This window comes from Acanthopagrus latus, chromosome 8, assembly GCF_904848185.1.
Source record: "Acanthopagrus latus isolate v.2019 chromosome 8, fAcaLat1.1, whole genome shotgun sequence".
NCBI classification, from domain to species: Eukaryota; Metazoa; Chordata; class Actinopteri; order Spariformes; family Sparidae; genus Acanthopagrus; species Acanthopagrus latus.
Genome location: NC_051046.1, coordinates 11,007,998 through 11,024,308, shown reverse-complemented (window position 1 = coordinate 11,024,308; position 16,311 = coordinate 11,007,998). Strand labels below are relative to the sequence as shown.

General features: G+C 42.7%; 1 protein-coding gene across 9 annotated transcripts in view; it reads left to right on the top strand.

Annotated features, from left to right (window-relative positions):
- The window catches only part of megf11 (multiple EGF-like-domains 11), a 76,107-nt gene extending 63,792 nt beyond the window's left edge, over nt 1-12,315 (top strand). For 3 of the 9 annotated variants that reach the window (XM_037108279.1, XM_037108281.1, XM_037108278.1), the window contains 12 exons: nt 840-986; nt 2,306-2,440; nt 4,631-4,759; nt 5,283-5,411; nt 6,043-6,171; nt 6,317-6,445; nt 6,549-6,785; nt 7,259-7,431; nt 7,528-7,591; nt 9,192-9,236; nt 9,892-10,098; nt 10,353-12,315. In XM_037108279.1, coding sequence (XP_036964174.1) covers nt 840-986; nt 2,306-2,440; nt 4,631-4,759; nt 5,283-5,411; nt 6,043-6,171; nt 6,317-6,445; nt 6,549-6,785; nt 7,259-7,431; nt 7,528-7,591; nt 9,192-9,236; nt 9,892-10,098; nt 10,353-10,528 — 1,700 coding nt within the window. In that variant the 3' untranslated portion in view covers nt 10,529-12,315. The remainder of the gene's footprint in view (nt 1-839; nt 987-2,305; nt 2,441-4,630; nt 4,760-5,282; nt 5,412-6,042; nt 6,172-6,316; nt 6,446-6,548; nt 6,786-7,258; nt 7,432-7,527; nt 7,592-9,191; nt 9,237-9,891; nt 10,099-10,352) is intronic. The other 6 variants (XM_037108282.1, XM_037108280.1, XR_005076668.1 and 3 more) reach the window with 5 other exon arrangements.
- Nucleotides 12,316-16,311: the final 3,996 nt, after the last annotated feature.

Here is a 16,311-nt window from a genome sequence, read left to right as displayed (position 1 = left end):
TCCCCAGAGTTTAGTCCAGGTCTAATTCAAAGGTACTGCACTAATGCTACTTTAATGGCCACGCCATTCTCAGATATTCTCACTCAAAGGAAATTTCAAATGAGGCTCCAAACTAAGGGCTGACACTTGAAAGGTTGCAGAGTTTGTGCGCATATGTGTGTGACTCTAACTGTGTGCATGCTCCTGCGTTTTTCCAGCCATACGTCTTATTATATGAGGCCGGTGTATGTTCAGTAAATGTGCCCTTGCCTCCTCGTTTTTTTTGAAGGCATCGCCGAGAGAAAAACACGCAGCTTTCGACGGATGTGCTAATGCATTCATGTGCCCACTGAGAGCCCTGTATGTATGGTTGCAGTGTTTTGCGTTTGTTGTTTGGAGCCGTGCCAAACACGCAGCGACACTTCCAGACTGTGCACTTGTAGCCTGACTTCTTCCCGCCGGCTCTGTGCTCTACCCCGGCTCTGCTGAAAGAGAATGGGAGACAAGCTCGGCCTCTCTCGAGACCCAACCCTGTTAATCAACACAGTGCACTGGCCGGGAGCCCCAGTCAGATCAAAAATAAAATACATTTGGAACGGAGAAACAGAGTCTAGAAGGACGGGCTGAGCTGAAAAAACAACACGCACCAAACAGCGTTTTCTTCATTTACAACTTAGATCAATCGAGGATCCATGCTGGGGTGAATAACCCTCCACAGATCCACTGTGATCAGCCATTGAGAATGATGTCCTTTGATGACGTTTTTACAGATGGCAGGTTATTTAGAATATTTCAGCATACCAGTCTTTGCCTTCTTAGTGTGCATTCGCTGAATATTTGTCATTATAATGTGCCTGCAGGAATCCACTGTGATAATGTGTGCCCACAAGGCTTCTGGGGACCCAACTGTTCAGTCAGCTGCTCCTGTCAGAACGGAGGATCCTGCTCCCCAGAGGACGGCACATGTGTGTGCGCACCTGGATACCGAGGGACCTCCTGCAAAAGAAGTGAGCCTCCCTCATTTGTCATTGCGGGCAAACTCCCTTTATCTAAACCTCAAAAAACATAACGTCACAACGGAAAGCAATCACAGCGCTGACCTTGGTTTGATCTTTGAGGAATTGTTGAAGGGTGAGCAAGCTGGGGAGAAGCTCTTAGTTGTCAGTCGCAACTACTTGAGGGTAAACCCTTCATCACTGCTATCACTTAATCACAGTGTCTGTACCCCGACAGTGCACACACGCACACACACACACGTATTCCTCACCCCCCTAGCCTGTCCTCAACAACCAGCTCGCAGTGGGAGATTCACAGTCCTCGCCCAAGGCTCATCAGAGGGCGTGCTCACTGGGAGTGCGAGCTCTGGTTTCTGAAAGGGGGTCTGTCTGAGGCTGCTCTCAAGTGATGAGCTCACTGATTGGGAGTGAAATTCACAGTCACAAACCTGTAAACATCAATTTGAGCGAGTGAGTCGAGAGATTAAACAAGCTCTGCGTGTGTGTCAGTGTGTGGATTACTCCACCAAATGCAATGTTTACACAGTTAATGTTCTCATCAGGTAGAATCCTCCTAACTGCAGTTTTCCTGTTTACCTTAATTGGAGGACAACCTGCCTCTCCAGAGGCAAATTAAGGTGGAACACACCTGGTGCTTTAAATTAAATCAAAGCCTTTGGGATAAACACAACATTAAAGGCTAACCAGGGGTGTATTTGTCAGGCCCTGAAAGGTTTATTTATTTGGTAAAATACCTGATTGCCTCCTGACAGCATCAATATCAGAGTAGGAATCTTCCCAAATCACCAGCTATAAAATCAAAAAAGTAACATGGATTTTTAAGGCTCTCGCTGCCCTGAAATGAAAATATGTTTTTGATATAAACTGCAGTCTCTGCGGTGCTCTCTGTATAAAATGTTAATATAATTACCTTTATCCCACCTTTTGAATATCTCTTAATTTCCCACATTCTTTCAATAAAATCTGCATTATTAACGCACAGTTGTGTGTTTGCTGACATTTATAGATCATTAAGCTGCTCTCAAGACTCTACATAAAACAGACTTTCACGATTCTCTTAACTATTTTACTATTCTATCTCTGGCAGCAGATGAAGTGGGAGTGATTACAATAAAGTCTGACTTTTCTGCTTTCTCCCTCCCTCCGCTGTCTCGCCCTGTCTCTTCTGCTTTAATTCTTCCGGCCTTGATTTTTCTGTACTCCCTTGATCACTCTTGTCATGCCCTGTTGCATTATTATATACCTCTTGTTCCATCTAACGTTGTCGGCTGATTCTCTCTCCCTCCCCTGCCACGCTCCGGCGGCTGCAGTCTGCTCTCCGGGCTTCTACGGGCACCGCTGCAGCCAGTCGTGTCCGCAGTGTGTGCACAGCACCGGGCCGTGTCATCATGTCACTGGCCACTGTGAGTGCCTGTCCGGCTTCTCTGGCTCTCTGTGCAACCAAGGCAAGTAGCCTTCTGTGTCCCTATGACCTTTACCTACTGTTTCAGTTACTGTCAGCTCATTCACTGTGAAGTTTTAGTCACTGCTACTGGAAAAAATAGTAAGTCCGGTTTATATCTGAAAATGTCCTGGCATTTGGTCGTGACAGGAAATACAAAAGTCTGTTTTTAAAGGCTAAGGAAATAGCATTATAAAAAAAAAAAGTAAGGCAATAATGTACAATACAAAAAGTTATTGTCTGCTGATATCGACAATAATTGGTACCATTTTAAGGTTAATTCATATGTCAAAGTCTCACCGTCACAGCATTCGGTGAGGACATCAGGTCATTTCTCCTGAAGTCCTTTGTGGCTCTAATAAGATCAGCAGATGACCTACTGCCTCTCCCACTGACACCTTACCCCTGAAACTTTGAATAATGGCCATTATCAGTGCACCCCAGACCAAAAAGAACCAAAAATTAACCTTCAACGGCATCCCAAATGTTGCTGAGACCCACTTTTCGAGACAAAGAATGCATCAGTTAAATGTGGCTGTCCCTCTGCCTTATTTGGCTGCATATGAATTGCCTTTCACAAAACAGACAACACGACAACATGTGCGCATCTGTTTGTCTTGTTAAATTTAATTTGAAGGCAAGCAGGCAAACTTTTTCTTTGTGTCTCACCTTGAAGATGTGGGGGAAAAAAAAGTTTGCAGTCTGTGTCATACAGTTTGTTGTCACAGTCCAAGATTTGTTTGTCTTCTTATTAGAGATTGTGAGTAATTTTAGCACATCCCTGTCTTTGCGAACCAATGTATATTTTGAATATAAGCTATGTTGACATTAAAATATTTATAGATAACATATAATGTGAAATACTATTGAAATGATGATGTTGTCAGTAGTTTTGTTGTATGTCTAGTGTTTTAAAGCCACAACAATTTTAAAGGAAACTTCTAAAGATATTGTTTCAGTTAAAATTCAGGGTAGGTTTTTGTCTGCTCCCATCTATTCCGTATTGACTGATGTGTGTGACAGTTTATTTGACCAAAGGTATTTGTATTGTCAGCGGTTCCACACTGGCTATAAAGTGAATTGGAAATCAACTCTCCATCACACTGACATGAAAAGACACCTACACGCAAACATACTGTAGATTTCACCTCTAATGATTTACATTTTTTTCATGATTTACAGAAAGGCAATGAAATGAATTCTCTTTCATGGCTTTGAGCAACATCTTATAAGTAAAAGTTTAATAGGTTAGCTGAAGAAAAAGAGGAGGCAGAGGGGGAAAAAAAAAACACAAGCTCGTCCTAATTTGTCGGACTATAATTACTGGTGAGCAGGCGTTAGGCCGCGAGGGACGAAGGTGGCCAGCAACGCTCCTGTTGTCGAGCTCTGTTGGCGTCCTCACTCGTCCTTTGTCTGGCACACAGAGTCCCAGCCTAATGAAGCTCTCCTGGTGTGTCGAAGCTGGAATCCTCAGAAGCAGCAATATGGGGGAGCAAACCTCATGGCCTAATGACAACCTGCCTAGAGAAGCTTGAAAGAGCTCTCAAGAAGATTGGGAAAGCCAGTTGAAATGTAATCATTAAAATCACCCTACATGAAAATGAGTCAGACCCATCTCTTGCACAGTAGCCACCTTATCTGAAATTTCTGACGCTGGGCTATTCTCTTTATATGAGAGCTTTGATGTATCTGCCGCTCCCCTGTCCTGATTGTTAGATACACCTTTGGTTCAATTTGTGTCATGGCCCAACAAGAAAACACAATGGAGGTTTCATTGGAAATGACATCTTTTATTGAAGAGCGCCGGAGAGCATTGAAATATTAATTTCATAAAAAATGTATACAGTGGTCTGTGTACATGGTCTATTTTAATTCTGTGGCACATCACTCATTCCACTCTTGTGAGTGGAAATGGGGCAGTTGTGCCACTGGAGGCAGTGATTGACTCCTCCTTTTGTTTAAACAGATCACTTCACTTCATGTCCACTCAGATAGAACAATATCATCCATTAGAGGGATATGTCAACACAACCTTTCGCACAATGAGTTTGTTTGTATAATCATGCTCACAGTTATGTGGCCAAGTTTGGTGTCATAATGTTAATGGATTCGACTAGTCTTTGCATGTCGGTAATAATATTCAGTTCAGAATTGTTTTGTGAAATTGCGTTTTTTTTGTTTTCTGTTTTTGCAGTCTGTCCAAGCGGCAGGTACGGGAGGGCCTGCGGTGAGATCTGCCTCTGTACCAACAACGGCACATGCAACCCCATCGACGGCTCCTGCCAGTGCTTCCCTGGTTGGATAGGAGAGGATTGCTCTCAGGGTATCATCTTTATTCTCTCTGTTTCACTCTCTTATTGTCTTGTCTTCCATTCTCACATTTAACTCCATACACATGAATCATCTTCATGACCCTACACATACCAAGAACTACTCTCATCCCCAGCTCATGCAGGATAGATAGCTTTCCTAAACGATTGTTGTAATACATTATGCTCTTTGATTTACAGCACTGGAGGCCAAAGATCATTAGCAGAGCTTTGAGCCGTGATGCCAAGGGAAATTGTTGTGTGATTTTTTTTTTTTTTTCTTATTGCCTTGACGACTTAAAGCAAAAATAACCTTTGTCAGATTGATGTTATCTTGGGTTGTTCAATCTGACACATATGCCAATCACATATTATGGGCTTGAGGAGGGAGAGATCACACTGAACTTTCTGCAATGCGTGGTGAATATTTAGGCCCTTCATGTGTGTCGTACGTTTCATGTTCGCATGCATAGGACAGTGGAGTCTGTGTGGGAGTGTGTGTGATCATGAGCCTGACTGTGTCTCTGGCATCTGCAGCCTGTCCCTCTGGGCACTGGGGCCCTGATTGTCTCAACTCGTGTAACTGTCACAACGGAGCCCAGTGCAGTGCCTACGACGGGGAGTGCAGGTGCAGCCCCGGATGGACCGGACTCTACTGCACACAGCGTGAGTCTCTCCCGTCCAGTTAGTAGACACACACTGTCATCTACTGGCAGTCCAGCAGAACTGCGGCAGATGACAAGAAATGAGAAGCGATTTTTAGAGCGAACTGGATGATATTAGTTTTTCATTTACAGGGTTTTTTTTTTTTTTTTTCCAAGAGAGCAGCATCAAAATAACACTAATGCTCACTTGATTTTTTTGCTAATTATACATTCCAGTCATTCACCCAGGGAGAGTGCAGATCATCATCAGTCCACTAATTTGAATTCCATTATCTTTCACCCCAAGGGTTTTATTTAGTGTTTTTTTTTTTTCGTGGTGTCATGCTCCTTCTCTTTTGCATGAAAATGGCATTTGTTTTAACTTCATTAACTACTTTTTTTTTTTTTATCTTCCAACACCCAGTTGTCTTGTTCTTTATTTCCACCTCTGTTAGGTTGACACTATAACCAGATTTTCCACTGATGCAGGAAGTGTTTCATTTCCATTCATTCACATTGTCCCTTATTGAGTATGCTGCGGAGACATTGAACGGTATTGATTCTCTCGTTCTCCTGCGATATGACCCTGACTCTTTACGTTGTCTTGTCCCCCCACCCTCCCACCCCAATATTTTATACATCTCTGTCCCCAGGCTGTCCTTCAGGGTTCTACGGCAGGGACTGCTCCGAAGTCTGTCGCTGCCAAAACGGTGCAGACTGCGACCACATCACCGGCCAGTGTGCCTGCCGAACGGGCTTCATTGGGACGAGCTGTGAGCAGAGTTGAGTAGGACCAGCACATTTTAGCTCTGAGCAAATTTACACTGTGGATGAGTGTGTGTATGTGTGTTCAATAAACACTTTGGCTCCCACTCTCTAAGTGCTTTAATTTTGATGGTTCTAGTAATGCACCTCTCTCCCATGCAGAGTGTCCCGCCGGTACGTTTGGATATGGTTGCCAGCAGCTGTGTGAGTGCCTGAACAATGCTACCTGTGACTATGTGACTGGAACATGCTACTGCAGCCCCGGATATAAAGGCATCCGTTGCGATCAAGGTGAGAGGTGATCGGGATGATCGTGGCTCTCCACTGTATCATCACTCAGATGCAGATGTGCACGCCGTGTTTAGACCACCCACTTTCTGTGTTTTCTCTCCAGCAGCTCTGATGATGGAGGAGCTCAACCCATACACAAAGATTAGTCCTGCACGGGGCTCAGAGCGCCAGTCGGCAGGGGCCGTCATGGGCATCATCTTTCTCCTCCTCATCATCATGGCCATGCTCAGTCTGTTTGTGTGGTACAGACAGAGGCAGAGGGACAAAGGACACGAGATCCAGCCCAGTGTGTCCTACTCACAGGCGATGCACATCACTAACACTGACTATTCCCTGTCAGGTAAGATACTTTTCATTCAATTGAAAACCTAATCGATAACTGGTATGTTACGATACGATACGATACGATACGATACGATACGATACGATACGATACGATACGATACAATGTGATGCAATACAATGTGATGCGATACAATGTGATGCGATACATTATGGTACGGTACAGTACGGTATGGTGTTAAAGAACAGAATATCTTTTTTTTTGGTTGTTGGTTGTTCAAAACAAACATCAGATATCACATCTGGGAAATTTAGTTTTTTTATTTGATTTCACTATTTTTTGTAGATGAAATGATTAACATCAAAAGATTTGTTAATGTGTGTTTGTCCATCAATTTGCTATTTATTCTGCTTGATTTATTGTCGACAAAAACCTACATACATGTATTAAAACATAGTACATAAGATACTCACACTCAAATGCTTCAGGACTAGTTTTCAAACCTCTTGACCTGCTGTTTATACCCTCAGAGTGTGGCAGCACCGTAGCGATGAGGACCAGTGCCGCTGAGGTCAATCAGATCCAGAGCGGCGGCAGCGGCAGCAGCGGCCAGTGCTTCTCTAACCCCAGTTACCACACTGTGGCTCAGTGTAACGTCGTCTCAACCATTTCAAGCAACCTAGACGGCACTCTGACCCTCAAAGTATGGCCGCTCTCTGTGTGTATTCACATCAGATTGATTTTCCAATAAAATCCCAGAGTATAAAAGCAAGACTTAACCGTGCTCTTCTTTTCACAGTCAAGCACCCTGAAAAGCAGGAATGGCTCAGAATGGAGAGCCTACTGCAACCTCAATGACATAGGTCAGTTTTCATCTCTCTTACCCCGACACACCACACATTCACATCTCAAGTCTTTGGACTTTGTAAGATTGTCGCTTCAAGGGCAGAGACGCATGTGTCTTCAGTGGAGACCTCATATAGGCACCAGCCTGGACACAGATACCCTGCTGTGAATGAAGATGAACCAGGGGTTTCTTGTTAGACATAACCTTTGCTCTGATTTTGATAAGATATGCGGGTGGGACAGAAAAAGCGGTGGTGTGGAGGTGAAAAGGGGTCACTGTGAGCTCATTAGTCTGCTCTCTCTTTTCCCCAGTGGCACAATCTTCATGATGGCTTACACTGGGTCAAATACTGCGCTCTTGGGCTGTGAATTATAGAAAATCAGGTGTGACTCAGTAGTAGCTTAAATCTCTGGGTCAAAGCCCATCGCATTAGCATTTATAAGGAGCAAAGAAAGACTTCATGAGTGGTTTATAACATGTTTTGGGGATCCTTGACTGACTTGCATTTAATGTGTCTTATTCTGGCAGCCAGCATCAAGTGTCATACATTGTTTGATTCAGGAGAACCTTAACTTTCAGTCTGGCTCATTTAAAGTCCCAATTTTACATTTGCTTTGTCATAGAATGGATTCATTGCACAGAACTTTTTTTTAATAGGGAGGTTAAATCTTGTTGTTTTTTCCCTTTGATTAGGGACAGAACATTAGAAGTTTTCTTTAGAAAGATGAACTTGAATATTTGGGACATCCATATGATTTTTTGTCTACATCTGACCTTTCCTAAACAGGTTGTAGCTATTTACTGTCATATTATCCTCAGTGAAAAAAAACAGATGTAATCCTATATAGATGTGTCAAGTTTCAGATGCGAATAGAAGGTTATTTAATTGGCTCTGACACAATGACACTCGCTATGTTCACAACGGAGCCCCTGAGTGTACAAAAAAGACATATGGTAGCTGACAAATTCCGCTTTACATGAGTTTCTAAAGCAAATGGAAAGGATCAATGGCTCAGAAGTTATTAAACAGTATAGAACAATAAGATATTTTAGCCACTGATGACTGTCAAGGTCTTAAAGGGTTTAACACTTAGAACTACATTGTTATGGGTTTTAAACCACAGAAATTGTGCCTGTCTACTGATTACAGCTGTCATCACTGCAACAATTTAAACTCTTATATATGGTTCATTCCATGTCATGCTTGAGTAAAAAGTCAGCTATCTTGATCTGCACAGTTGTCAGTTTAAGCACAATGCAGATCAATCATAATGACAAGTCGCTCTCACACGCGGGATGTCCATCCTGATCTGAAGTAAGAGACTGATGTAGCATTAAACAGGCTCGTCTTCTCATCAAGATGTGCTGCTGTTTGGCAAATATCCCGTTATGACCACAGCTGATTACGTAAGCTTGTGAGCCTTGGGATTAGGGAATGGGATGGCTAGCATGTAAAACATTTAGTAACTCCTCACATCCTTCAAACACTATGGGAAAAAAAGACATCATACCTGACATGACATCGTACCTTAATGAGATATTTCCTGTCAGCCTTCACACGGCGGAAGGGGGTTCTCATGTGATGTTTGACTTTCATGTTTTGACGTTTGTTACAGATGTTCAACAGGGGGATGCACAGGCACAGAGAGGCTCCAGAAAAGGTAAATAATTAATTGTAGTATCGCGTGTGTTGGCTGCGTGTTTGTGTGCATATGTGGAATCCTGTTCAGCTTCACCGGTACCAGTGTTACAAAATCCTTTTATGCTCAGCAGCCCACATATCACTTTCCCCATTTGGTTTCTTTCACCTCTGAGACGGCTATTTCTCGGACCCAAAATCCCATATCCTTATATGCTCCATGATTTATGTGAAAACCCTCCACACTTTGGACCAGATCATGGTGGGCTGAGGTTTTGTTCCAATGGTAATTGCTCTCTGTGGCTCAGTGCCCGATACGTCATTTTGTCTCCCACACTGTGCAGTCGGTGGTGAGTGTGAGAGACCCAGGGGTGTGGAGAGTGGTCTGAAGGAGCTTTGCTGCGGTCTCTAATGAGCCCTCTTATCAGACTGATGAGACTTTTATGGATGAGAAGAGGCTTCCACTCTCTCCCCTTTGTACTCTGATTACTATGTCCCACCATTAGTCACCTGTTGGAGACAAAAGAAGTGCAACTTCTTGATTTTCATTGCCATTCTCCCGACTCCGATGTCTATTTAAATTTAGTGGTAATATCGGAGTCGAGCATTAATACCTCAGTGACGATCTTATCATACTTGCTGATGCTGAATTTGTCCTTGTCTCGCGGCCACTCCAGATTACATCAAGAGCTCCATGTGCAGCAACAGCTCCTGTTCCCTCAATAGTGAGAATCCATACGCCACCATTAGAGACCCTCCAGGGCTGGCTTGCAAGCACACAGAGAGCAGCTACGTGGAGATGAAGTCCCCCTCCCACCGTGAAGTGCCCTTTGGAGGCACTGCCACCCTCCTGGGCAGCGCGAGCAGGAATGTCTATGATGTTGGTGAGTGCGTTGTTGCTCTGGTGTGTGGAGCTCAGCAGGGTCCTGCAGCTTACGGCCTCTCTGGTCGTGCCCCCTGGTGTGAGCCTGTACAGACTTTGTAAGCCTTGATGAGAGGAAATGTGAGCTGCCTTTCTATTGCATGGACCTCTCCTTTGGCCCTCTTTCCTCAGCCTGTGCCTGTCAGTCTCCAGCCTTGATGTTTCTCATGTACCTGTCCTACTTTTTTTCCTTCCCTGTTTCCCAAACTACTACAGAGCCGACGGTGAGCGTACTGCAAGGGCCAAATGGAATGGCCACCGGCTTCTCGCAGAGCCCCTATGACCTTCCCCGCAGCAGCCACATCCCCAGCCACTATGATATACTTCCCATGCGTCACAGCCCTACACATACCCCACCGCCACCCCCAGAAAGCCCCAGCTCCCTTCTCTAGAGGACACCCCCTCCACCTGGCTCGGACAGCGTGCCGTTGATCCAGGCAACGTTCGGCCAACTTTCAACCTACGGCCCTCCCTCTGTCTCCGTGTGTGTTCAATTAGACACTGAGATGTTGAGATGGAGGGATAGCCACAGCTCTCCTGGACCCTGTTCTCTTTGGCTCCCTTACTTGCACTCTTTCTTTGGCCCTGAATTGAAGAGGAGGGGAGGAAAGAGTGTCCCACACACCAGCGACCATTCACCCATTTTATTTTTCTTACAGAACTGATCACTCAAACTGCTGCCCGGCCTCTTTATGGACCTCCTGGAGTGGAACATAATGGTTCCAAACAGCGCACAGGGCAGCACACAGGGATTGGGTGGACAGATTATTTACAGGGAGAGAGCTATCCTTGCGCTCATTTTTAGCCCATGATATAGGTTTACTATTCAAGGGCAGCCAAGTGTTTATAATGTCCCCTAAACATCAAGTGATTTTCTCCACAGGAGGAAAGATATGGCAACCTTGATTATCTTAATGCAGGCAAAGATTTATTACGTAGAGACACCAGAGTTAATGAATTGTCACCGTGTGCAGCAGCTGTAGATCACAGCACAGCTGACACGAGGTGATAATGATCATCTAGGTGAGGAAAAGTGAAACAGTCGAGAACTCTATCTAAACGTTAAACTGGCCGAAAGTGAACCAAGTCTGATCAAGCATGGTTAAATAGTAAAATATTGTAATGGTCCTTTATTCACTGTTAATGATCAGAGAGTTAACACTGAGGTGATCACCTGTCTGTAATTCAAGAGCTTCTTTTACGTTGCAGTGTAAACGAGGCCCAGTGTATCCGGAGGTGCGTCAGGTCACCAGTGTTCATGCATTACTGAGAGGTACACGCACACAACGGGTCTCACGTTTTGGTTTTTGTCCCCACACTGACAAAGTGATCAGATCATGTGTTGTTTTCTATGTGAGATCATTGTTCTTGCAAAATCGTCTTAGTTTACGTTTTTGAAATATTGGGTGTTAAGAGGGGATTGCTTTGACCTTTTTCTGTTTTGTATTTATAAAGCTAATTGCTTTATTTAATAATTTATATTAGTGATGGTGAATTTTTATCAATGTGACACTAGGATTTAAAAAAAAAAAAAGATGAGCATGATCAGATAATGGATACCCACCGATGTAGATAACACACAATTTATCTTCTTGTGAGATGATCAGTGTCATTTTTTGAAGCGTTTTTTGAAGTTACTTAAATTGTTCTCTCTCCCTCTCTCTCTCTCTCTCTGTCTCTCTCTCTGTCTCTCTCTCTCCCTCTCTCTCTCTCTGTCTCTCTCTCTCTCTCTCCTTTCTCTCTCTCTCTGTCTCTCTCTCTCTCTCACTGTCAGATTGTAAATTGAAAATACGGTTTCATCTGACCGATTCAACACCCTCAAAATAAACTGTGCAGTATTTGCAAAAGGGAACCATATGTAAAAAGTCTAATTCTAAAAAAAATATTTTATGTTTGTATCAGGCTAATTATCTTATTTATATATTGAACTGAATTTATTAATTCACTATGTGAATTCCATCTCACCCTCTGTAGAAGCAATAACATGTTGACAATCGATGCCCAGGCAGCATCTCATTAGTGCTGGACATTACGCCATCATTGACCAGTGTGGTGACAGTGGATCATATTTTATGTGACTGTTTTTTCTTCTGAGGAAGGTTTTTCCAGTTGCTGTCATATCAATGCTGCTTGTTGTTTTGGTACTTAAGTTTTAAATTAAAAGCCTATTCTGCCATCAGAAACCAGTGTCAGTCAGGTTAATACCCTGCCTGTGTGGAGAATGAACTCTCTCTCTTCATCTGCAGCTCTGAGTGTTGAAATGCCGTGACAATGAATGATGACAAGACTGTTTGATACGCATGAATGACTCTTACAAATATGAAAGTCTGTAAATGGGTGCTTACAATTTCTGAAATATTTCTGCTCACATTACAAAGTGTTAAGATGTTGTCTTGAGTCTGTGGCCTCACATTATTCTTGTTAAACATTCTCCACATTCACGACTGAGGTCATTTTGTCAAAGTGATAAATAGTCTTTCTAAGAGGCAATTAAGAGATTAAGATTTATACATCATAGTTCTGTATGATTTGTGATTTGAAGTGCATTTTATTCTTTAATAAGCCAGAAATATCATATTTCTTGCCCATTTTCTGTTCAGATTATAAGATGATAAACATTGTGTACTGCTTCATACACAAATATGAAAGTGTGTATGTATTAGTTATAAATCTCCATGATCTATTGACTAGCTACAACATTAAAAAGCTGCTTCCATGGTGTATCATCATTCCAATTCAATTCACATACAAATACACAAGGAGCTATGTGTCCTCTAAATTAGCACTTCAAAACATTTAACATTTAACATTTACATTTAACTTGAACAAGGAACTGGTTATGAACCAGTATTAATGTAATACTGATGACTATGAGCTACATAAGCAACCATCAGACCATCAGAGAGAAAACTGACTATTTCTATGTGGTTATAATATATATTGTTGATGCCTGTCAGCAGTTCAGTTTCAGTTCAGTTATGCATAATTTAAAGAGCAACCTAACACGATACTGACCAGCAGTATTTCAGGGTTATTACCACAACCAGCATTGTCAGAAATGTTTTATTGTTGTACCTGTAACCACTCACTGTAGTTCCCAATGAGCACTTCTCAGCTGAAAAGACATTCAGGAAAGGTTTCACCAACTATTTGAAGATTTCACTGGGATTTGTAATGCTAGCATTCAAGTGAGGAATTTAAAAAATGGCTGGAGGGGTCAAGAATTTTACCCTCAATTTCCCAACTGAAGGACAACTTCAATTGTTCTGCCACAGTCACATCAGAAAGATGAAGGGTCATATGTTTCACTGTGCTGCACAAGTCCTGATTCTGAGCAGTCAAGGTTTTAACGCTTACTGATGCGCTTTACAGCAGTGACTGAAATGTCATATTTTACATTAATGTGTAAAATTGCTCCCATTATGTCTCGCTGGCAGCTCACAGCCTGCACAGTTCAGTATTTATGACATCACTAATCACTAAAATGATTACATACATTTGCTCTTTTGTGACATGTTGATGTTGTAACCACATTTCAGTTTGTCTAAAAGATGGCGAAACCAGACAGAGCCCTTGAGAAGTCAAACCACTGGAGGTCAGCAAAGACAAGTATTTTAGAGGGCGTTGAGTTAATCTCAACTTTTCTGAGGTACCAGAACAGGCAATCAAAGTAATGAGCTTTCATTGTGATGCTGACCATGAAACATGCGAACCATGAAACATGTCTGATGTAAGACAAAGGGAAATTATGGTTTATTGTTAGAGAAGTTGTTTTAAACTGAAATGGGATGACTGCCATATTATGGGAACTGGGAGAAGTTGCAGTGAATCAGCTCACCACAGCAGAGGAGTTCTGGTTGTTCCTCAGTGGTGAGAAGCAGGTTTCTCAGCCTACAAAGATGATGGACATGCCGCCCTGCTGACAGCCAACAAGGCCTGAGCGATGCCCCCGCTGAAAGGAACCGCAGCCAGCAAGTCAAGAAGCTAATGGACCGAATACAACCGAGCAGTTCGGAGAGAGAGAGGCATGACAAGATGAAGTCACACTGCAGCGAGGTGAGCACTCAACAGAGATTCTGGTTTCGCAGCTTGTTGAATATCCTCTCAACACCGAAATAATTTATGGGAATCGCTGCTGCTCGGAGGGGGCACAGTTAAAGATAGCTCCGAAACAGAGTTTTTTATTTAACTGGTTATAAATGGCAGATTGAGAGCAGGGCAGATCATGAAAGGTGAAAAGTTCGAACAGTGTTAAAAATCAAAAGCCTTCCAGCATGACATCCTCACTAAAAGGGTGCTGAAGCCATGACTCAAATCCAAGTATGATTACTGCTGCTGGGGAGCTGCTGCTACCTTTTAGCTGAGTGACAGCGAAAAGGAACATTTTTTCATGTTCTTGTTTTTTTTTTAATTTCAAGTAAAGTAAAATATAGAGCCAGTAAAAGTAAACCATGCAGGTCTTTCCAGAATAAACATTGTAAGTCTAATCTACGGACTGTTTAATCTCTGTTTGTGACGTTTCTGGGCATCAGCGATTCTGGAGTAGGATGGTTGATCACTGAGTCTCATTTCCAGGTTGGTGGCAGCCGACTGATGACTGTGTGTTTACAAACAGCAACTAAAAATCCTGCATACTACACCTTTAAATACGCAATGACTTCCTATTTCCCTCCTCTGCTCCGACGATAACTAGAGTCTCACTGACACACCTGCACTCTGTCATTTCTAGTTCAGTCACATTGCCTGCCTCACAGAGTTGTTTGTTTTGCTTTCTTACATTTTCATTTTGACAGCAGAAAACAGAGCTCTTTCTTTCTCTGTTTACACTCCAGGATCAGTGTGATACACTGAATGCAAATGAAATTTCCCACATATCTTATCTTAATGAATTCACTATTTAAAACCAGTTAAAATTCTATGTGAATAGAAAGTTTCCTGGTGTACGGTGAAAGATGTAAAACTCGTTGGAGCCCAAAAACTTGACATGAAGAGGCAATATTTAAGTATCACATACAGAAGAATCAATGAGATCAAGGAAAATTCGTATGATAACGTGTAAATGTCCCTGCAACACAATGCTCAACTCATTTTTCAACATATTCGGCCCCAACATCCATCACACAAACGCAAACCAACCCAGACAGGGTCTGTGAGCTTGTATAAAAGCAGGCAGATAGTATGAAATAACAAGTGTTAAATTGTCACAAAGGCATAATTTGAATACAAATTCACGACTGAGAGAAATTCATGTGCATGGGAAACAGTACTTTAAAGGTCCAATGTGTAAGGACGTTTGAGAATGAGTCTCAGTATAAATAAACTGTCTCACAAACTGGACCTTTAAGTTGTGAAGTCTGAAATCCATGCCAATATTAACATCTATGAAACAGATGATATTTAATTGAAGAACAATGACCAGTATTAACAAAAAGAGTACAAGTTTGTTTGTTTGTATTCAGTATTTCCTAAACAACACCAAACAGACTTTCCTTCAGTGGGGTTCATATAGGAGCAGCATTTTGAACAAAAAAAATGTGGGGAATGCAATAATTCACAGTTGGACTGTCTCTAGGCTGGTTATTAAAATGTTGTAAAATATTGCAGAGGCAAAGAAGAACTGCAGGGACTTTCCCTAACTAATGCAGGCCTCTGGCATAATCCTTTCTGCCGCAGTCAGCCTGTCAGCTATATCTTTCAGCCGGAGCTGTTTTTCACAGAAGCTGCCACTGGTGAGAGGCAATACCTCTAAATGCTCTGACAGAGCTGCACCTTTGGTTTATTCTCGAGAGGCTGCACCTGGATGCTGACCACACTGCTGCTCAGGTAACCTGTCACTTTCATTTCAGTCTGACACCCAGAGCCAGGCTGGTAGCTGACTGTGTTGTGAGGAAAAACAAGGTGAACATGAAAGGTTTTTTGAGTCAAAAAGCACATGACTACCTCTGTTTGAGTTTGTAATGTCGCGGCGATCAGGAATTCAATCAGTGCTCGGAGTAATAGAGCTTTTATTTAAACACAAACCGTTTGAGTGCACGCTCGGCTGTGGGTGAGTCCACAGCCGAGCTCAGCTGCAGATCTTTATTGTGGTCACGTCCTGCTACAGGAACTGTGAGGATCCATCAGACCAGAGCTGGATCGTTACTTAGCCACTCTTAATGCATAATCAGTATTCATC